General features: G+C 35.8%; 1 protein-coding gene across 2 annotated transcripts; it reads left to right on the forward strand.

Moving 5' to 3' along the window:
* Window positions 1-649: 649 nt before the first annotated feature.
* On the forward strand, window positions 650-14657 carry LOC129939160 (endoplasmic reticulum mannosyl-oligosaccharide 1,2-alpha-mannosidase). Of its 2 annotated transcripts, XM_056047062.1 has the most exons (7): window positions 650-1159; window positions 1253-1459; window positions 2133-2598; window positions 2668-2816; window positions 2882-3073; window positions 12162-12349; window positions 12416-14657. In XM_056047062.1, the coding sequence occupies exons 1-7, from the start codon at window positions 1049-1051 to the stop codon at window positions 13062-13064; spliced, it is 1962 nt and encodes a 653-aa protein (XP_055903037.1). In that variant the 5' UTR covers window positions 650-1048; the 3' UTR covers window positions 13065-14657. The 2 variants fall into 2 exon arrangements, with proteins under 2 accessions (XP_055903037.1, XP_055903038.1); XM_056047063.1 differs by lacking the exons at window positions 650-1159; window positions 1253-1459 and adding an exon at window positions 1791-1909.
* The last annotated feature ends 9701 nt before the right edge of the window (window positions 14658-24358 follow it).

Below are 24358 nucleotides of genomic sequence, written 5' to 3' on the forward strand. Positions count from 1 at the left end.
CCCCTTAGTCCAATTCAGATCAAGAGTTCAATATTTTTAATAAAGCTTTTACATATGTACACAAAGTTGCTTAAATGAGTTTAACCGTTGTTTCTGTTAAGCCAAGAACGTTTTCGTTACTCAAATTGTCGAACATCTTTTTTCGTTTCCGAAAATATGACCAAATGGAATAAAAGCTGACCAAGTGAAAAAGTAATGACCAAAATTGGTCACAGATGACCAATGTTGCAACCGTGTTTGGAAGTGTCCTTCAAAGCAACCTCGAAGCAGGCCTAACGTTCCTTATTGCCGTACCGCGTTTTGTTTGACCAAGCCCTAGGCCAAACGGCGCTAATAGATTTATTTAAAACTACAAAGATTATCAATCAACAAAATTTCTAATAACAAGTGACATCGTTTTTAAAATCTCATTTTTTCTCGTTTTCTTTGTTTATTAAATAAATACACATTCGTAAATGTTAAAGAAATCCAAAACTTCTCTTCCATCTAATATTCTAATAAATATTTTTAAAACTCAATCATTTTGTAGTTTGATATTCACTGTTTTACTTTCACCATCCCTGGTACAAAACTACACCACAATCACCCAAACTGTGTGAAAATGTCAAAATCTGACATTACTTTACGTTTTGCATAAATTTTCAGTAAGGGAAAATTTCCACTATCGGTAGGTTATGGATTTTCTGTGCGCTCCTATGTAAAAATAAAATAAGAAAAAGAACTTCAATGTTTCACAAAATAAATTTAATTTTAACTCTACTCTTATTAGCTTATCAGTAAAACAAATAAAAATAATTGATTGTTTATGTTTGTTGTTTATTTTTCCAATAAGAACAAAGTTCCCCAAAGTCCCTTTGAAATAGCAAAGAAAAAATAAATAAATTCAAGTCGACCCTCAACGAAAATCATGTTAAAGTGAAATTTTTGTCGTGTAGCTATTTTATTTATTTTGTTTAAATAAATTCACTTGTTGTTGTTGTTGGATTGAGGTACTCGATTAAATCGTACACAAGAAACTTCCATAAATTTATACACAAAACACACAAAAATGCTGGAGCAGAAAAGCGATCATATTTCCCTTACTCTACCGGTGCCAGTTGGTGGCTCCTCCAGCAATGATTTATCCAAGAACCTGCAACAAAGGAAAAGCTTTCGCCGGGTAAGTTTGGATTCATGATGTTCATGTTTCCTTGGACTTTCTGGAGAAAAGCAGCATCCAAATCAAATGTTCATTACCTATTTTCAATTTTAGACTTGGAATCAACTGCCCCGTTGTCAAAGGAATCTCATCATCCTCACTATTTCTGCGTGCTGCACATTCATAGTGCTCTTCCTGCCTGGCGATCAAATTGTCTCCGAGACAGTAAAAGATTCATTGTCCGTAGACTCGGCTGGAGAATCACTTGGCCTAAATGCCGCCGTTGGCATTGGTCACATAAATGTGGCGCCTTTCAAAGATGTAAGTTTGTGTATTGAACAGCGCAATTCTTATTGTTTGCTAAAAATAAAATTAAAGCTTGTTAGAAACGGAATTGGTACACGATTTTTTGTATTTTTATTATTTTGTTCGTTCAATTGAATTCGTACACGTCGTCTGTGATTTGAGGAAAATTGTTTGTGTTAATTTTCATTTTGTTTTTATTGTTTTTTGTGCCAAGGGGCGTTCAAGCAAACTCGCAACTCGCATGTTCTGCCTGTGACTGAGATAAGATTGCCATTGAAAACAATTGGCTGTGGGAAGTACTCTACAGCTCTACACTTATCTAATCAGATTCTATGTATCGTCGCGTCGTCGTAAGTCGCGTCGATGATAAGTAGTGTCATTAATAATTTGTGTTTATTGGCTGTGTGCCTGTGCCCTGTTGACTTAAACGTAAAAAACTCGGAAGCAAAGCGGGTGCATTTGTTGGTAAACAAAGTGAACACTTCCGATTGGGTCAACATGTTTGTTTGTCCTGCAAACAATTGTAACATAAGAGTAGCTTAAATATTTGCTTTAACTGTTTGCTTAATCGTAATTAGTTGTATGCACATTTTTTCTCAATGAAGTTGAATAAAGGAATACGAAGAAATACAATGTTCCATATGTGGTCCTACATTTTAAAGACACTTTTTTCAATTAATTTTTACAGCACAAAGTTCATCCTAAAGACCACCACCATTCGGATACAGCACCGGACACATCGAAACGAAAACCGGAGCTCCCAGAAACCCCCGAAAACAACGTTAATCTTCTTATTGCACCCATCAAGACGGTGGATTCTGATCCTGATCCACCAAATGTTGTAGATGAACCTGTAGCTGGACTTCTGCAAAATGAAGCCAAAGTAGAAGCAGCTGCTGAAAGTGGTATCGATGACTTTATCAATCATCTAGAAGAGACAACCGACCTGACACCGTCGGATTTCAAAGGCCCATCGAATAGCCGACAAAAAGCAGTGGTGGATGCATTCAAACATTCGTGGAAGGGCTACAAGGCATTCGCCTGGGGTCATGATAATTTGAAGCCAGTTTCGATGTCATCGCACGATTGGTTTGGTCTGGGACTGACAATTGTCGATTCATTGGACACAATGTACATTATGGATTTACAAGAAGGTTCATAACAACAACAAAATAGTACATACAACAAATGAATTGACCTGTTATGATTTTTTTTCTTTTTAGAGTTTGAAGAAGCTCGAAATTGGGTTGATCAGTACCTCAATTTCGACATAAATCGTGATGTAAATCTGTTTGAAGTCACCATACGAGTGTTGGGTGGCCTGCTGACCTCTTACCATTTGAGCGGTGATAAGATGTTCCTAAAAAAATCGGTAATACAAAAAAAAGAAAACAAAAAAGGAGAACACAATAAAGTTTTTCTTCTGCTCTTTTTTAGGTTGAATTAGGTAATCGTTTACTTCCATGCTTCCTCTCGCCATCTGGCATTCCATACTCAGATGTTAATCTTGCATCTATGTCGGCGCATTCACCCAAATGGTCGCCAGATAGTTCAACAAGTGAAGTCACAACATTACAATTAGAATTCAGAGATTTAAGTAGAAGTACTGGCAACAAAATATACGAAGAGGTAAGTGTACTCTTTATCTTTATCTTTGTGTGATGTGCATTATTATGAAACTAAATCTAACGTGCTTCGATGTTTATTCAGCTTTTTGTTAGATAATGCAAATATTAACATTATGGTTTTTATATTAGTTTATCATTAAGGTTATTATTGTTAATTTATTTGCATATATACGACATTTCAAGTATTTTGTACGTGTTGCAATGAAATGATCTTAGTTGAAATCTTCGATGTTATTTCTAAATATTGGGATTAAAATAATAAGTAAATAAGTAAACACAGCTAGGTATACTGACAAATCATTATAAACATGATGATATAATAATAGAGATCAAAGTTAAGGTGTTTTTGTCGGTATGAATATTAAATTAATAAATACAAACAAAAATCCGACATATTATAAAGATAATCCCAAGAGTAAGCAATGTTGCTTGCTTAGTTTACAGTCTAAGCTTAAGTTTATTTCTAATTGCAAATGAAATATGTTTAGAAGGTCTTTTTTAGAACAGCTAAAAATAAGGATGTTGGGGCAAACATAAAACGTTAAAAAATAAACATAAACTTGAATGAACAAATCTGAATGAGGACTATGCTTCAAGTTATGCAATAAACAGTGAATCATTAAATTAAAAGACATATGAGCAGTGCCCTGGCTATGACATTAAAATTGTCTTAGGAGATTTTAATGCCAAGCTAGGAAGAGAAGACATCTTTGGTGGCATAATCGGGAGATACAGAATGCACGACACCACCTCCGACAACGGATTCAGGCTGGTCGAATTATAATATAATAATAACCTCTTAAGGAGTCCTATGCCTCCTGCGTTAAGCATTGAAAACCTGTGACAACATTGCCTTGCAGCCATCAGAAATGCCGCCTCTGAAGTGCTAGGTTTCACACGGCCACCACAGCGTTTGACCACGAATGCCGGCAGCGAAACAAGAGGCATACAAAACGGCGCTGCACAAAAGGACTAGAGCTGCTCGCGAGCTCTACGAGCAGAAGAGGAGAGAGGAACACCGGCTTCTTAGATGGAAAAAAAAGCATTAGAAGCGCGCGATCGAGGAGATAGAGGGATGTCACAACAGCAATTAGGTTCGTAAATTTTACCAAAAGGTAAAAAAAAACCTCCCAAGGGTACCAGCCACGAACCGAAGCCTGTAAAGACGATAAGGGGAACATCGTAGTAGAACCGTAGTCGATGCTGAGAATATGGAAAGATCACTTCTTCAAATTATATAACGGCGATGACGAACCGAATTCCGCTGTAAGGGAGATAGAACCACTCAACCTCGGCGACGCAGATCAACAATTCCGCCTACCCGACCTTGACGAAGTGAAGATAGCTATATCTAAACTTAAGTCAAACAAAGCTGCTGGAGCTGACGGCATCGCTGCCGAACTATTCAAAGCAGCAGGCGATGACTTGGTACGGAGCATGCACCAACTCATCTGCAAAATATGGTCGGAAGAAAGCATGCCCGATGAGTGGAATCTCAGCATAGTGTGCCCGATACATAAGGAAGAAGACCCTCTAAACTGCGCCAACTACAGAGGCATCAGTCTCCTCAACATTGCGTATAAGATCCTCTCTGCCGTATTATGTGAACGTCTGAAGCCATTCGTCAACAACCTGATTGGTCCTTATCAGCGTGGCTTCAGACCAGGAAAGTCCACTATCGACCAAATATTCACACTACGGCAGAACTTGGAAAAAACCCAGGAGCTTCAAATCGATACCCACCATCTCTTTATCGATTTTAAAGCCGCGTATGACAGCATCTATAGGGAAGAGCTCTACCGAGCAATGTCTAGTTTTGGCATCCCTGTCAAACTTATCCGTTTGTGAATGACGATAGAAAGTACACGCTGCTCTATCGAGGCCGGAAAAGATCTTACCGATGCATTTGATGTCAAAAAAGGTTTTAGACAAGGCGATGCACTGTCATGCGACTTCTTCAACATCGTTCTGGAAAGAATTGTGCAAAACTCAACCGTCAACACTGGAGGCACAATCTTCCAAAGTTCCATCCAATAACTCGGATACGCAGATGATATTGACATAATTGAAAGATCAAAGCGTGATGTCAGTGGAGCGTTTTTGAGCATTGTTTAGTGGTCAATGAGGCCAAGACCAAGTATATGCTGTCATCAAAAAATCACACTGAACAACGACGTCTTGGACAAAATGTCACCATGGACATCTATAACTTTGAGGTATAGTTAAGGACTTTGTCTACCTAGGCACCGCTATTAACACAGACAACGACACCAGCACTGAAATTAAACGAAGAATAACTTTTGCAAATCGCTGATTCTTTGGACTTAGAAGTCTATTGAGAAGTTAAGTCCTCTCTCGAGCATGTAAAATCACCATCTATAAGACACTCATCATCCCGGTTCTCATTAATGGCGCTGAGGCCTGGACCCTGTCAAAGAAAGATGAGAGCGTCTTAGGATGCTTCGAGAGAAAAATTCTTCGGGTGATTTTTGGTCCCGTACGCATAGATGGAGAATGGAGGAGAAGATATAACGACGAACTGTACGGGCTGTATAGCGACACTGACCTAGTTAGCAGAATTAAAGTCCAACGGCTTAGATGGCTAGGTCATGTAGAGCGGATGGACATCAACGCTCCAGCCCGGAAGGTCTTCGAATCCAATCCCGAGGGACGGCGCAGTAGAGGAAGACAGCGACTCAGGTGGCGCACGCAGGTGGGAGAGGACCTAAACCAACTTGGCGTGCGAAACTGGAGACAGCTAAATAGGGATCGAGCTGGCTGGAGACGCTTGTTGGTTGAGGCCCAGGTCCGCCCCGGACTGTAGCGCCACCTTAAGTAAGTAAGTAAGCATTAAAATTTTTCATCATTTGTTATGAATGAAATTGAACTCGCCACGAAGAATAAAACATCATTGAATCTCTGCTTTTTACAAACATTGATTATGTATATGTGTTTATGGTATGCAAATTTCCGATAATAGCCCATAATGTTTGTCGTTGTATCTTCTCCTCTATTCTTCATATTTGCAGAGATCATTCTTAAACGCTCTAATCTCTCTTTGAATGGGTCCAATCTTCAGCGACAAAAATATGAACCGGAATGATGAGTGTCATATAGATGGTTTTGGATGCTCCAGAGAGTACTCTACTACTCAATTGTTTTCTGACAAAGACAAAGTCATAAACAACCTCAAAGTTATAGCTATTCATGGTGACGATCTGACCAAGACGTTAGTAATCGTTCAATTTTCCTTTTCTGAAGACATCATATATTTGGTCCTGCCTTCATTGACCACTAAATTCATCTCCCCCGCTTCGTCGCAATGATCAAAAACACGACATGGCTTTGATCTTCCAATTATAATAATATCATCAGCGTATCTGAGTTTTGCACATTTCTTTACAGAACGATGTTGAAGAAGTCGCAAAACATTAATAAAACAGCATGCATTTTCCATCGTCATTCTTCACATACAGACTAATTTGACAGGAATGTCGAAACTACCCATTGCTCTGTAAAACTCTTCCCTATAGATGCTTTTATACACGGCCTTGAAATCGATAATGATATGAACAGTATCGATTTTAAGTTTTGAGGGTCTCCTTTCTTAAGTATTGGGCAAACTATGCTTAGATTCCACTCATAGGGCATGCTTTCTTCCGATAATATTTTGCAGGTGAGTTGGTGCATTCTCATAATCAAGTCATCGCCTGCTGGTTTGAATAATTCGAAAGCGATGCCATTAGCTTCAGCAGCTTTGTTCAAATACGATGTAGCTATCTTCACTTCTTCGAGGTCAGGTAGGCGGAATTGTTGTTGTGGGTTTGGAGAAGTGGTTTTTCAACATTCTTAGCATAACATGCTATTCTACTACGAAGTTCCTCTGATCGTGGCTGAAACCCTTGGAAGTTTTTTTATACATTTTCGTAAAATGTATAAACCTTATTCCTGTTGTGACATCCCTCTATCTCCTTGAGCGGGCGCTGCTCTTGCTTCCTTTTTTCCTTCTAAGAAGCCGGTGTTCGTCAAACCAGGGGTTTCATTGTGATAGCCATATTAAAACTAGCACCTTAGATGTGTCATCTGGCTGTCAGACAATGTAGGCACTGGTTTTCAATGCGACTGTAGCCGTCACCGTCGAATCTTCTCACAGTACTTCCCTGTTTTGGCTTGAATATGGATATCCGTAGCAGTACCTTAGCTACACAGAGAAAGTGTAGAATGCTATTGTGTACATTGATATTACTGCAAAAATGCGGTTTGGAAGTAAGTCATACCAAGAAAAAAAATACCAAATAAATATCTTATCTTTAAACCCATACATTTTTTAGAGTGGATGTTAAAAAGCTTAAGCTTTTATCAATTCACTTTAAAGCCTAACACTTTCTCTGAAGCAAAGATTTTTAAAACATTCTTGCAGACGTTTTCTTTGTATTTATTCAATAGACGGGAATCTTGTTAGTTAGAAAAACTTTATTTGAAAAATGGTTTTAAAATTAACAATTATCATACAATATTCACAAGTTAAATGTGGTTTGGTCAGTGGCCGTCTACCAGAATGACAATGTATTTAAATGTAATTGTGTAATTAACCTGTTGTTTAATTAAAAGTCTCCTTCGCGGATACGTTGTCTATAGCGCAATGCGGTAATATATTTATATACAATTTTCCAGCATAAAATTCCATTCAGAACTTCCAATGTTTCGGCCAAAAGGTCGCGTAGGATTGGCAGATCTGGTCGATGCGGAATGTAATTTAAATTTAATAGTTCGCCTCTAACTTTAAATATAACATCACCTTGATAATGTAGTCAAAATGCAGCTTTAAGGTCCTTAAGAGCAATGGAGGTTCAGTTGTTTTCAAATGTAGCATATAAATTGGAATGCAAATTGGTAGCCGAAAAATGCGCTCTAAGAAATACCTGAGGAACCTTTCCACTCGTATTGGCAATATCCCCAAACTTGCGCCCCATTAAGTATTATAGAAGCTGCTGTCGCATGAAAAATGTTTAGCTTTAAACTATGCTCGACACCTTTATTATTGATGCAACGTTTCCAAAGAGAAGATACTGCTCTTTTCGATTCATTTAAAATGCTTTTTTATGTTGAGGTTAGATTTTATTAAAATTCCTAAGTATTTCTACTTTTGAACAATTGCAACATAATTACCTTTGTACATCCACTTTTCATTATTTGCATATCTTCCTCCTCCGCCCCGAAATATCGTAATTTTAGAGTTCTGTAAATTAGCTGGCAGATTCCAATTTTCACAGTATGTCTCCAGTTGGTTCACCATACGCTGCATTCCTTCCACCGATTCAGATAAAAAAAACAATATCATCCGCAAATATCAGTGCTGGTATCCGAGTACTTCCGAACTGGATTCTTCCTTCGACCTCCTCCAAGATATCATTAATAACCAAAACAAATAGTAGTGTGCTCAACACATAGCGTTGTTTAACTCCTATTTATGTTGAAAACTCTTCGGATATATAATCCCCATCCCATACGTAGGCCACATTATTTGTATACATCGCTCTGACAAGGGTAACGAATTTACTTGCTCCTCCAAGCTTATAAAGCTTATAAAAAAACACTTCGCGGGCGATTGAATCAAACGTAGCTCGAAAATCCACAAAAAAGGCGTAAAGTTTTTGGTTCCTTCTTTTGAAGTCCTCTGCAATATTTATCAAACTGAAACCTTGGTCTATAGACGAATAGCTCTTTTTAAATCCTAATGGAAATGCATTAAGAATTTTCTTTTCTTCAGTTTATTATGTAAGCCTATTAAAAATTAGAAATAACGAGATATTAATAGCCTCCTTAAAACTTCTAATTAGAAAACCCCTTTATTGAGTGTTTCAAATGCCTCATTCTAAGGCAGTAAAGTTTAATTCTTAAGAAAAAGGTTGAAAATTAGTTGAAACAATTAAATCATGAACATTTGTCTAAGTTAAGTTTTATCTTATATAAATTGAAGCTAGAATATTTCGCATTTATAGATGTTTTGACAAATTATTTTAATGGAAATTCTCTTGAAATGCGCATTTTCCAATGAGATGGTAGTACCCACCTTCTCTCTATTCTTAAGATTCCAAAAGTCACACAAAATTGTCATTTCAGACCGATAAGAAATTTATTTGAGTTTTAATTATGTTGCCTCTTAGTTTTAATATTAAAGTTATCATTTTAAGAGGATATCGGTTAAGGAAGTACGCATATTCATGAAGATTTAAGTTTTACTGTCTGTTAGTCGAACAAACAACTATTATACATAGAGCGACTTGTTCCTTCCAACAGGTTATGAAAACAGCTCCTTATTCTAATATCTGGTGATCAAATTCAAGTCCACTACGAAGTCTTCCGAAATAAAACCACCATCCCAAATACAAGAGAGGTTACTTTCATACATCGTTTTCAATACGCTCACAATTTTACTTGAGATCTTCAACTTATAAAAAAAGTGCTTTACGTGCAATGAAATCAAAAGGAGCGTAAAAATCTAGCATACCTTCTTGCTCCTTCTTTTGTTACTTTCCACAATTAATCAATGAGAATAAATTATCTAAAGTTGACCGGTTTTTCCTAAAATCCACTTAAAACCAATAAAATATTCCTTTATTGTTGACCCACCTCGTCAATTTGTGGAATATCAGAGCACTGAAGTACTTTACGGATGTGTTTATAAATGAAAAACCTCTGTACTTTTCTGGATTATTTAAAGCTTTCTTTTTTTCTTATGAAGTGGATACATATATTATCGGTTTTTTGAAGTCATGCAGTACGTTCTCTGTTTCGAATATGCTGTTGAATTCCTAGGTTAATGCAGACACAAATTCGATTATGCAATTCTTATAGAACCCAACTTGTAATCGGTCGTCTCCTGGAGCTTTTCTAGATTTAGCCCTATCAGTCGTATTTAAAAATTACGAAACTGAAAAAGGTGAATCAAGAAGCTTATCCAATAGCAAAAAGGATGGGATGGTTTTCATATTTATTCTTATTATGCCCAGGCGGATTCTCTTTATTTGACAGTACGTCCAAAGTTGGACTCCTCGAGGGTATACTGATGAGCATTCCTAAAAGAGCGATTATTACGGTTGAACTGTTTCAGGGGAGGAATGCAGCTGGCTATTTCACTAGAGCATAAACTAAAATAACAGTAAAAAAAGGTGAGACACCACCTATAAATTTAAATGCTCTACGTTCAATACTATCCAAGGGGCTTTCGTAAGTTGCAGGAGCACCAGCTGAGAGGTGGGAGTTATACTCAAGCTTTGGACATTGATGCAAGTGCCATCCATGAATAATGGCAAGGGATGTATATCTCGCTTTAAAGATACAACTCAGCATTGGGTTTTCGAAACTTTAAATTCCACGCGGTTTTTTATTTCGTATTGTACAATGCCGTTTATGTCGGAATTTAATGACCTTTATCATATCTGGTCTTTGTAGTTTTACAGATGTGATTCTAAAAACGAATATGAAAAGCTGAGAATACTACCGTCAGCGAAACACTGTATTGGATTAGAAGTTGCAGACAGGAGATCATTAATATAAATGAGAAAAAGTGTTGGAGATAGAACAGAGCCTTGTGGCACACCAGCATTTATTTTTTGGTTTTCAGACTCAGTTTTGAAAGGTTATTACTAATCCAATGAAGGAGGGATTCATGAAAACCGAACCTGATGCCCCTATCAAATGCTTTTGAAATATCAAGTGCAATAAACTTACTTTCTCCAAAGCGATGTAAAGATTAGCTCCACTGATCGTTGAGATAAACCATAAGATCACCAGTGGACCTATTGCTTCGAAAGCCGTACTGACGGTCATTAAGAAGCTTTCGATCTTCAAGATATTTCTTAAGCTGATAATTAATCAGCATTTCCATGACAAAGTAAAGAAGGGGCGTAAGTGCAATCAGTCAGTAATTAGAGGTCGAGGAATATTCGCCTTTGTTGGGAATAGGCTGGACAAATGCGGTTTTCCATCCGCTCGGAACGAGACCTGAATAGTCAGACAGATGCAAAAGCTAACGCAGTGGTTTTGCCAGCGTTGAAGAACACCTCTTCAGAACAATGGCGGGAATACCATCCGGACCAGCGGATTTATGTGTGTTTAGATCTCCAAGGACTCTTGCCACAGTACGAGTGCGAAAAAAATTGTTCCCATAGAATTACTTACTCGCTAAGGTACACCAGTGACAGCGTAGAATTGGCGGCGAACTGCCTAGCAAAGACATTAACGTTCTCTATAGAACTAACAAAAAGAGTGTCATTGACAACGAGCGTTGGTCATGTTAAAATTTGGTCCGTCGGATATGTTTGTTGCAGGCCTTCCTGGCTTGTTTGAACTTTTTCCGGCTTTCTTCAGTAAAGTTGGCTTTAAAGCAACGAAAACTTACATCTTTTTGTAAGGTTTTTCATGTAATCATACTTTTTTATCTCAATCAGTTTCTTACATTGACTTATTTCGAAATCCAAAATCACGGTTCTTTTTTATAAGTTGTTGTAGTAAAATTAAACATATTATATTTAAATGTATTACTTTATCCAACATTTGTTTATTTTTCTCGTGTTTTGATAATTTAATTTATTTATTTTATTATTTCCATTTTCAATGTTATCATCATTTATTGTTTTTTTTTTATTTCTTAGGTTAGGAATGTATATGTTGATTAGTTCTATTTATAATTAAGTAATCTTCCAATTACATAATAAAAACAACTTGAACATAAGTAAATGTTTTTAAATGTAATGTAATCAGTTTTAAGAGATTAAAATACTCCAAAAACCCCCTACAAACTACATAACTCTCGGTTTCTCACTTGATTAATTTCAACCAATAAGCTTCTACTTTGTTCCTGTTAGTTAACTCTTATCTTCATGAGGTTATGTTCAAGCATCAAAATTAGAACCAATAAAAACTCGCATTTACCTTTTTTATCTATTTGAACAAAAATGCTTTCGTCCACATATATTAACCTTATCAATCATTTTTATATTACTTTGTAAACCAATCACGTAAAAGCCTACAAAAGTTATACGAACGAATTAATATATGAGTATTTTTCTTTTTTTCAATTAAAGTCTGTTCATCGTGTAAATGAAAAAATACACGCCTTAGAGAAAAACAACGGATTAGTTCCGATATTCATAAATGCCAATACCGGAACCTTCAGGAACTTCGCAACAATCTCATTGGGAGCACGAGGAGATTCATACTACGAATATCTGCTAAAGCAATGGATTCAAACTGGACGAAAAGCTGATGATTTGTAAGTAAATATTCTTCAAAATGTTTTAAGGCTCTTTAAAAAAATAAAGTATTATCCTATTTGCAGCTTAATTGAAGACTACAAAACTGCCGTTGATGGAGTTATATCTCAACTTGTTCGAAAAACCCCCAAGGAGCACCATGTCTACATTGGTGAACTAATCAATGGAAAAGATTTCAAAGCAAAGATGGATCATCTAACGTGTTATTTCCCCGGCACACTCTTGCTTGGACACAAATTCGGCATGCCAGAATCTCATCTAAACCTTGCTCGGGATCTACTCGAGACATGTTATCAAACCTATATGAAACAACCAACTGGACTTGCTCCCGAAATAACTTACTTCTCGACCGTGGAAGATGATGAACCCGAAATTCAAGTTAGATCGAATGATGCGCATAATTTGTTGCGACCCGAATTCATCGAAAGTTTGTATTACTTTTATGCAATCACAGGCAATCGTACATATCAAGATATGGGCTGGAATATATTCCAGTCTTTCGAAAAATATACCAAAGTCGCTAATGGTTATTCGTCCATTGGCAATGTTAAGAGTGTTTTCAATCCACGTCTACGCGATCTCATGGAGAGCTTTTGGCTAGGTGAAACTTTAAAGTATTTTTATCTTCTCTTTAGCGATGATCGCAAGGAAATTGATTTAGATAAGTTTATCTTTAATACCGAAGCTCATCCTCTTCCAATACGAAACTACTAACTACTAACAAAACACACAGGGCAAAAATAACTAATCAAAAATATTTTTGTGTAAATAGAAGTAAAAAGAAGAAACAGAAACAAAACAAAAAAAGAAGCGACAAACTGCGATTTTGTATGAATGTTAATTTATTTATAAAAACTAAAAAAAAAAAAAATAACGAAGCTAAGTCGGATTGGCAAAAAAGTGTGTCCTTTTGTAGAAACTTTTCCAAAAAAAAACTCAAGTTATAAACTTTGAAAAACAAAAACTAAACACAAACAAACAAACACCTACTACTACGTAGTTAAATTAGTATGTAAACGAATTTTTAAAATCTCAATTATCATGATATTATAGTCCAAATAGGGAGGCTAGTTTAAATACTTAAAGTTTCGATATTTGTTTTTCTATTAAGGAAGTTTTTCAAAAACAAACATAATATTTGATATGTTTTTTAGTTGTAATGAATAAATAATTTTTTGTCTGAATTTAAAATCTCAATGTATTATACGTTAAAAATTAAAAATAAACATACAACGAAATCTAGGTTGGTTAGTAGACACCAGTTCTACAATATCTTTCGTAGGTTCTAAAATAAAATACAAGCTCCGAGATTTAAATCTGCATGTTCAAGAGCACCACTGAAACATATATTTGGCCAATGGTCAATCTCTTACAACAAACCAGCATTGCATGTTCACCATACAGGCCGGCCCTTAAAATCGATGATAGGAGAAGTCAAACTTCAGATTAGTTTGGGAGGAAAATGGCTTTTGAATAAAAATGTTGAACGAAGCTTAGACGTAAATCTGGAATGTTCAGCTAGTTCTTAACATCTCAATCCACGAAGGGAACGGATTGATTATTATTTACAAACACCACATGAGAACTCAATCCGAAAATTTCAGACTCCGAACGTACCACCACATGTTTTCCAAGGAGATTCGACAACAACATCTGCTGAAACGTACTTTCAAAAGCTTACCTATCGTCTAGCAAGCCGAAAACAGAAGAAAGAGCGTAACAAATCAAAGAAAGATCACATGGAATATTTATTGATCGTTACCGAAAAGCACCAGTTTCCAAGACCTGATTCTTTCCAATTGCAACTTTTTCACACCGCATCCAGCGGAAGGAAGTGCCGAATCAAAATCCCAAGCTTATAAAATACCAGCCCCCTTAACTTTCACCGACCCGGTTCAAACTCACATATCACCAACTGAGGCAAAAGGCACGATCATTGCTCATACAAAGATGCAGAGGAAATATATATGGTATAGCTTTTGCCGTTGAGCTTCTTTCAATAAGTAGTGACTTTTGAAGAATATTTTATGTAGCGAGGTGAAAATCCTTTTTTAACTTTGTCCTTTACTCAGTTAGGTTACCAATCTTTTGTACACTAATGAAAATAATTTCCGAGCACAGTTAGCATCTCTTTCTCTTGTACAGGTCTCGTATACCCTACCTTCTTCCTTCCGTCCGTATATTCCACCATCCACTTCTTTTAAGTGCATGACACTCAGATGGTAAGGCCCACCGTTTATTCTCTAGTTCACTGCTAGGACATGGAGCTTCTCTCCCAAGTTATTCTGTGGCTAATTGCTTCCAACGGCCCAACGAAAAAGACTAAGCTTGTCTTGTTAGGTAAAGCACTGACTATCTTCTGGTTTGAAGGGAATTTTATTCCTGTTTTACTTCGCCATTCACTTCTTCTAAGTGTACGAGGGGTTTAAGTCACCCATTTATTCTCTGGTTTGTGGCTAGGGACAGGAACTTAGTCCCAACCGTTTATTCCGTGGTAACCTTTTTATTATGTATATTCATTATAACGCTCAACTGACTTTTACTGCATTTTATTTCTGAATTAAATATTCACATTTAGTTGTTGTTTTTCTTTCATTTTATACAAAAAATGTTTATACGGAGCTTTACCTAAAGCACTAAATTTTATTGCAGTGCAAGCACTAGGAAGAGGAGGGCTCAAAGTCATCCGTAATCGGGAATTTCTTAGGCATCGAGGGTTTATTATTTCTTCTTTTTAAGACAACTAAGTGCAGTACAATTAATTGTCATAAATTACTTAATTTTGCACTTTTGTCTTTTTATATTATGAAAACATTATTTTAGAAGTTAAACAGGCCTCCCTTCATAAAATTGTTATAGACAAACAAAATTCTTAGCAGCTGCACAACAAAAAACAACCTTAATATTATAAAACTTGTCTAGCTTTATGTTATTTTAATTTATGTAATATATTTTATTTATAATAACAAGAATAAAAAAAAAAAAACAAATGAATTTGTTTAAAAAATTCTATCAGCAAACGTCTTTGTAGAAAAAAAAGAAATGCATCATATTCAATAATATATTTTCTGTGAGAGTATAAAATGTTTCTTAACATTTTTTTCTTTAATAACACACACAATTCTGATAATCTTAAGTAAGAAATAAAATCTTTGATTTTAATATTAATAACTATTTTTAAATTAATTGATACTCAATCTCGCTAATAAAATTAAAAGAAAAAGAAAACAACTAATTTTATTTTATGTATATTTAATAATATTTACTTTAATTCATCTAAAAACAAAAATAAAAAAAAAATTATGAATCTCTTATTAAAACAAAAATAATTTTTGTTTTACTTTTTGTGTTTTTTTTTTTAATAATTTTATGTATGTGAAAGAAATGTAAATTTTAAATGTTATTAAGTTAAATCCTACACCAACTTATTATTCGTCCACTTGTAAACGCAATATTTTTTTTAATATCATTTTTTCTGTTTAAAGTTAATGTAAAAAACAGTTATGTATAATGTAATGTCTACCTAGTAAATGTTGTTTATTTTTCATAAATTTAAAATTGTATAATGTAATAATTTAAGTTTTCCTCTCTGTATAGAATATAAAAACGTAATAAATACAAAAATTAAAAATACTTCTGTTTTTTTAATTTGAATATCTTACTTGTTTTACGCTCTTAGGAAAACTAATATATAACTGAACATCGTCATCGTCAGGATTGAACCTTTAGGAACACCAGTATGAAAAGTATGATATTTTACGATTGGTCAAATATGAATACTCACTTTACTTTTACTTTAGTTGGCGCTACAGTGTATTGTGCTCCTCAAGTAATAACTCTCGTCAGTTTACTCGATCTCTAGCTTGCTGCTTCCAGTTTCGAATAACAAGTGGACGTGCGTCGGTCTCAACAAGATCACTCCACCGGAGATGAGGCCTGCATCTGCTTCTTGTTTTCCCAGGCTTGGCGTTGAATACCTTACGGGATGGAGCTTCGATGTTCATTCGCTTCACATGCCCGCAGGGTCCGGCTTATGCACTATACAGCAAGACTGGGATGATTGAGGTTTAGTACACTCAGTGGCGAGGCGTCATATTGTTCAAGTCGTGCATGAACGACTAGCTTACAGGCGACATTATTTTAATTTCTATCTAATTAACCCACACCTTATAATCATACTGTTCCTTCATTCCTTATAGTTATATCTAATGTATACGTACATATTTTCCATTTTCCAACTCGCGCGTTCCTTCTGTGAACTACCCAAATAAAAAAAACGAACTAGCTACCTGCTACTGTTTTGTTTTACTCAACCGATCTGTACAGTGTATCTACCCAAGTCGTTCATACGATTTGGCAACGAAATGAGCCCATAGAAAGCATAAAAGAAAAGAAAAAAACAATTCGCTCGTTGTAGGGAGCATTTCGTGCAAATCTGTTTTGAACGAGTAGAGCTTTTTTTAATATATAGAATGATGGAAATAAGGAAAACGGATAGCTAGGGCGTAGGTAAGTAGTTTATTTATTTATTTGGGTACATATTCCAACATTTTATTTTTTTATTTTTTCGAATATGAGAAATGAGACGCGCGTCGTTCCTAGGGACGATTTCGTTCAGATCAGTTTTAAACGAGGAAAGCTTCTTTTTGCTGTGGAATGATGGAAATGAGAAAAACGGCTAGCTGCGGCATAGATGATCTGGTTTAAGTTTTCCCTGAGATATACAAATTATGTGAACTTGTACTTACATTCCCTCGTCTGTTGAATGGTCGTTTTCAACCCTTAAAAGAATAAAAACCTATTCTGCAACAACTATGGGCCAAAATAGGTTATCAAATCTTTCAATGCTTACAATTGAACAATAAACAGCTAAAAGTACTAACGTAAAATGTCTATTGTTATTTACCTTAAAAAAAAAACTAAACTTTCAAATATATTTAATCATCACATACCTATTTATTATTAACATAAAAATTAAACCACATTATTATGTACTTTTATATAAAAAAAGACTTGTTTGACTTCTTGGCATCGCAAATAAGAATTTTGAAACTGAACGACTACATTTTTTAGGCACGCGTCGCCGCTGAGTACACTGTCTCTTTGGTACTTTGCGACAGGGCCTTATTTTTTCAGCTGCTTGCTTATGCCAAAGAAACAGCGATTAGCGAGGGTAATTCTACGTTTGAGCTGCGCGCTGATATCATTTGCAGAATCAACAGCAGTGCCCAGGTAAACAAATTCGTTTACCGCCTCGAAGTTATACCTGTCAATTGTCACATTTTGACCCAGTCTACGGTGTGAATCGACTCTATTTGAAGACAGTAAATACTTCGTTTTGTCCTCCTTAAAGTCAAGACCCAGGCCTGAAGCCACACTGGTAAGGGCCAATTAGTCCGTCAGTGAAAAGATTCAGGCGTTCACATAATACGCTTGACAAGATCTTGTACGCGATGTTAAAAAGGCTAATGCCTCTTAAGAGAAGGCGGTCACCTTTTTATGGATTGGGCACATGGTGCTTATGTTCTGACTAAATTTTAGTAACTAGCTATAGTGCATGCTCCTTACCAGATCTGCTCCAGCGTACTTAAAAAGTTCCACCTGCAGACCATCATCACCGGCCGCCTTGTTCGATTTCAGCCTGGTGGTGGTTAGTTTTGTCTCACTCTGGTCGGGTGGGTGAAATCTAGAACGTCAACCAAGTGGATTTGACGTGCTGCTCGCTGGCGAAATAGTTGACTTCATTACCGTTAAGCATCTGGTTGAAATAATCTCTCCAAGTTGTTTGCATTAACTGCGTCTCGACTACGGTATTCACCTTCGTACCTTGGCAGTCTTTAGGGCGGCTTGTGAATCCCGTTGTGTTCTTTTTGACTATTCTATAAAAGCTCCGCACCTGTTTCCTGTTAAAATATCCCTAGATCTCCTCGACTTCACTCTGCTCATAGGCTTTCTTCTGAGCAAGCGGTTCTCATCCCTTCTATCGTCGACGTAGAGCTGTCGGCAAGATCGTGCCCTACTTTGCTGCCACAATCTGTTTGCCTCTGTTTTGGCTTTGTTTGTCTGAGCCCATTCGGTATTAAACTAGGGTTTCCTTGTTGGCGGCTGTGAGAAACCAAGCACTTCTTCTGCAGCATTCCTGATGGATTGTTTGCAAAGCTGCCAGTGGGTTTCTGGACACATCTCGTCCGTTGTAAGGTTTCTCGCAAGCTCTAGGGATACTCGGTCGGCAAAGACATTGGTGGTATCTCCCCGCTGGCTGCAGTCTTCCAATGTTGAATCTTCTCCTCGTGGTTGTTGTTCGCTTAAGATCTTCCATGGATATTCGTACGTGCAGTTTAGCATCAACTTGGTAGTGGTAGGAATCTGTGTTTGCTAATCTGTACGTACGAACGCCAAGTATGCTAGAGGAGTGTCTTCCGTCAATAGCTACATTACTGATTTGGTTGCATGTTCGATCATCGGGGGACCGCAAGGTACCTTTGTGGATATCTGGTTCGTTTCCAGATGTGAAGTCGTGTAAGCTATGTCTTCCGTTTGACCTACCAAAGATGCCTTCTTTACCAATTTTGGTGTTAAAATCTCCCAGGAAAATGTATCCTCGTTTTTTGGACATTGCTCATATGATATGGCGAGGAGCTCGTACAATTCTTCTTTGGTATTGTCTTCCTTTTATTCCGTCGGTGCATGCGCGCTGATAAGGCTCAGGTAGTGGAATTTGGCCTTATTGCGGATTGTCGTCACTCTTTCGCTTACTTCCCGAAAGCTTAAGACTCTTTACCTTAATTTCCTTCTGACAGTATAACCACCTACAAATAAGCGCTTCCTCCCATCGAGTAAACACTTCCCATAGTAGAAATCACAGCTTTCAATCTTCCTACTGCCTGGCCCATTGTATTGCATTTCCTAGAGGGCTGTCACATCAGCTTTGAGTTCGGCTAGGACATCGGCAAGCTGCTCTGCTTTGCGTGGCCGGATGAGTGTACGCACATTCCATGTACATACAAGTCTGGTCTTTTGCTCCTACTTCCTCAGAAGGTAACTCAGGTGTCACAGCTCTGGATCCGATAGATCCAACGTTCGTCCTTAAGAATATATGATATCTAAGTTTATTTATCGTAAACGCCTCATGTATTTTTTTTATAATTAACAGGCTCTCAAAGGGTTATTAACACCTTTAGCATGTTTAAAGCATGAACACAGTGCGAGGCTAAGGAAAATAGGAAAAAATTAAAAAGAGGTGATACCGGTACAAATTGGTTTTAAAGTTTTGAATATATTAAAGGGAAGAACAGAGTTGGGTAAAGCATTGCAATCCCATATTTTGGAAGTGTGGTTAAAAAAGAATCTCTTTACTTGACAGTACGTCCGAAATTGAGCTCAAGGGTAAACTGATGAGCATTTCTGGAAGTGCGAGTATTACAGGTGAAATTGTTGAGGGGGGATTGCAATTGGATAGTTCTACAGAACACTGTTTGCTAAAGTTGTGGTAACTCAACGAAAGGCAAAAACCATAGAGGTTATAGTTCTATGGTCTATCATTTTCAAAGCTCTTTTTTGTATAATATCCAAAAGACTTAAAAATATATATTTTAGGGTGGACTACCCAAATATGCGAGTTATATTCAAGTTTTGGACGAATGAAGATTTTGTATATTACAGCCAGATCATAAGGGGTGAACAATTTCTCCTCTCCTACATCAGAGAGGTGATCTGTGATTAGTAAAAAATTTAGTAGTAGAGCTTTTAATCTAACATGACATTACGATGGTGGAGAAGTCGAAAAAAAGTTGGTCTCCGATTCCGTCCAAACAATTGTTGTTGATTGAAAGTAAGGTTTTCAGCAGATTACCATAAGGCGTTTATATTTCTTTGATTTTATTAATACGAAAAATAACAGTAGTCTTCATATAATTTTTTTTGTTAAAATATGTGATTTTTTAAAAACTTTTTCTAAATATCGTATTCTTAATTTGGTTTCTTTCTACAAGAAAAACACACCTTTAATTTGTTTTTCAGTTGTCTCACGAAATAATGGACCGATTTCAATAATGCCGTTTTATTTAAGTTCTTGTCGATGATCAAATAATTAGTTGATGATCAAAAATGTCATTTTATTTATTTAAAAAAAAAATATTGATTTTGTTTACAAATTTGATATGTCAGAAAGGAGCCAATATTTTTTAACGAAATTTAAATGCGAAATGTATATTTATAAGCACTTTATTTAGTGCTTACCAAAAAAAAATTAAAACGATTTTCGAAAAAAAAGCTAGTCTATGGCATTTAAATTTTTCAGAAAAACTTATTTTGCAGGCACATTTTTAAATCTTAAAATATAGAAAATATTTTTAAACAGACGATTTGAAAGAAATTACCAAGTTCTAGAAAGCCAGTCGTGCATTTAACTTCTTTCAAAACTGATTTTCTGTTGAATACAAAAGATCTTAACAAATTAAATAAATTTACCTTTGCAGTGAATTTGCTTTGGATGCTCTAGAACAGAGATTTAAACACGAATTTCAAAAATATAAATGTCCCAAGAACAGCAAGTGACACTTTTGTTAAACTTATGGCTAATTGAAAATCATATCATAATAAACGTTTCCTATCTATTGATATAAAAACTTTAAATCTCTTGAGATTTGAAGTGAAAAGAGATTCTGAAACGTGTAATTTGTATGTGCCACACAAAAGTTTCTTCCCAACTTATTTGTTTACCTTAATTTGATAACTTAAGTTGTCACTTTAATCCTTGAAATGTGTTGATGTGAGGTTAAGATGCACAATATTTTATTTAAATTTGGTTAGCCTCCTTTACAAAACATCAAAGAACATTTTTAAGCCGTGAGTAAAAACTTGTCTAAATGTGTGAACCCACCTGATTGAAAGTTTGGATCCGCTATTGGCTCTATTAAATGCTTTTGAAATATCAAGTGCAATAATTGAAAGATTTGTTAAACTGTTTGGTTAGATAAACCAACTCGGATAAAACCTTAAGTTTTCTTTGGTTTGAAGTTCCTGAAGAAGTCGTTGTAAAGTAACTCTAAATATTTATAGTTTAGTTAGATCTATACCAAAAGAACATCATTCAACTTGCGCCTATGTCACCTTATCTAATAAATGGTTGCATACCAAAACATCTTAGTATGTCTATTTTCAAGGTAATCGCTCAAAATGTTTCATATTCATTCCACTTCAACTAAAGCTAAGTATACACGATTGGAAGATTTTCCAATATTAGCAGATTTTTCGCAAACATTTTTACCAATTTTCTATCAGCCATGGGCATGTTCAGGCGACATAAGGGACTTGAAAGTAAAGCAAATTTCTATAGTATCTGATTAGCCAGCTGCCAAAAACTCCCTAATCATCTGTAAGTATAAAAAATATTTTGTACTGAAAGTTATTTTTCTAATTAATTCCTTAAGTCGTAGATCATATTTTAGACCAAATAACGAAGCGTTCGTTTTCGTATTAAACAGGTTTTAAAAATGCAGACACCTCCTCAATCCCTGCTATAATAAAATTAGCTTGTGTCCTTAGATTTTTTGCTAGTGGGAGTTATCAGAGCAGCGTAGGAAATGATTTTGGCTTAGGCCTGTCACATTCCTCGGTTTCCTCAGTATTAAAAGAAGTTGTGTGTGCAATTGAAGTCAAATTATGTCCAACCTGGATCAGTCTCAACATGTCATCCAATGGAAACCAAAACGCAGGAAACTACCTTTTTTCAACGGTCAGGTTACCAGGAATAATTGGATGTGCTGACGCAACCCATATAGAAATCGTTGCTCCGGTTGAGTTGCGTCATCAGTATCTTAACAGAAAAGGATATTACAGTTAAAACGCAACGATAGTAAATTTTTTCCTTGAGATAATCGTTTGGTTCTGAATGCAAGTTTTAAAGACGTATGACCATAAAACGTATATTCGTTACGTTGACGCAAGATATCCTGGATCGACGCATTATTCCTTTGTATGAAACTGCAGTAATCTTAAGTCAGTTCTTGAAACGTGGTACCAAAGAGGAGAACGTTCAATGTTCCTTGGTAGTATTTATATTTTTCTTTCGTCGTTCAAATATTTTTTCTTAACTTTAGGAGACGCCTGTTACCCACTATCGTCTTGTTTGCTCACTCCTTTCAGAAACGTAAGTTCTGGTTCAAGGCAGTCTCTATTCAATAAGCAACACACTATTTGCGTTCTTATGAGTCGATTTCAAATTACAAAAAAATTGTGAATGCATGTTGGGACTTGAATAACATTTCCAAAGAGGTTGTACTTACTCTCGTCAGCAAATATTACATCACCCCCCTAAGTTGCATCCTTAGTTTTGTGTTCCCTCGCAAATTTGATCCGAATTTACCTGTTGCGCATATTGATAAATGTTTTTTTTCGGGCACACGACCATTGTAGCCGTTTGTCTTTATGTTTCGGGGTAATGTTGATACAGATATTTTCTTTTTGCATTCCATTAACACTTCTTGCAGAATTTTTGATGCAATTATTCGAGGATTTGCTTAAATTTGTCTTCCTATAAGCCGTTGTTCTTTCGTTAACTCCTTTGGTTGACCCATCTATTTCTTTGGTTCGATCCTTCCTTCTCTTTAATACCTCCGAATCCGGACAATATCACCGGCAGTGTTTGGCTTCATGTTTAAAATATCAGCATTTTTTTTTGTTGATGTTTCACTTTTATTATGGTGAAAAATAACAAGGATTCTTTTTTCAAGGCTTGCATTTTTTCCTTTGCGCCCCATGATTAACTTTTTTAAATACAACTAAACGATCTTACACTAAATGGTTTTAAAAATGTATGCAAACGTGTAGTAAACACTTTGTTTTAACTCTTGAAAAGACAAACTGTTAATCGGGGCAAATGTCAAACTTAGCAAAGAAAACAAAAAACCGAATATTAATGAAGCGCTTACATGTGTCCTTTTTGCGTTGTTTATCGTATATCTTAGTCAAGTTAAGTGATTGCACCATTTTTTTAATGAAATATTAAGGGAATAATATACTAATTTATAAAACAAACTAATAATAAACCTTAATTCAACTTTTACTACGAGAAAAAAACTAAAAGTATGTTTAAGAATAAAAACAGAATATTAATGACACATTTCATTTACATACTTTCGACCTTTTTTCACATAATATGAACGTTGGACAAATAATAACTCGTCTACAAATAACGTTAAAATCAACGAACATTCGATAACAACAATTACCCTGGTTACAATAGGAGATCCAGGAATCGAATCGTATTGAATTGAGATTTCGATCCAGGTATACGCGCCCACAAACAAAACCTCACACACCAATAACTCGGTTTACAACACAATTTTCAATTCGATTCACCACGTTTCTGTGAGATCGGATTGAGTTATCATATTTCGATCCGATCCAGGTATATACGGTGCTAAATTCTTTAATTTAATTGTACTCATAAACTGTTTAAATAGAGTGAGAACAATCTTCGAAAAATGTATGACATTTAAGTCGAATCAACGGTAATACAAATGTCTTACCTTCACACGTTTATTCATTCGACTGACCAATGGTAATAGGGGTATAAGGCAACTTATTGGAAAGTTGACTCGAAAGTTAATTAAGAAAAATTTCCCTAACTATCAAGCCAAGTCTACTTATTTCAAGATGACAGTTGATCATATTTCATTTAACTGAAAGCTGAACTTTATTACTCTCGATTTATTTATTCTCTGCAGCAATCAATTCTATTCTGTAAAAGGGTTCGTTATCAAATTGGAAAAGAAATAATTAATATTCCTTTTCAATACAAAATATAAATCGTAATGGACTTGCAGCTTGCCAGATAAGTTTTTTAGAAGTAGACTTGACTTGATAGTTAGGGACATTTTTCTTGACTAATTTTGCATTAAAGTTGCCTAAATTGGAAGAATTTTTTTTTGCAACTGGCCAATCAGATATTAGAAACGCAGGCAGAAAAGCAGACTGAACCTGACCATTGGATGCTGTTTGATGAC

This window comes from Eupeodes corollae, chromosome 1 (assembly GCF_945859685.1).
Source record: "Eupeodes corollae chromosome 1, idEupCoro1.1, whole genome shotgun sequence".
Taxonomy (NCBI): Eukaryota; Metazoa; Arthropoda; class Insecta; order Diptera; family Syrphidae; genus Eupeodes; species Eupeodes corollae.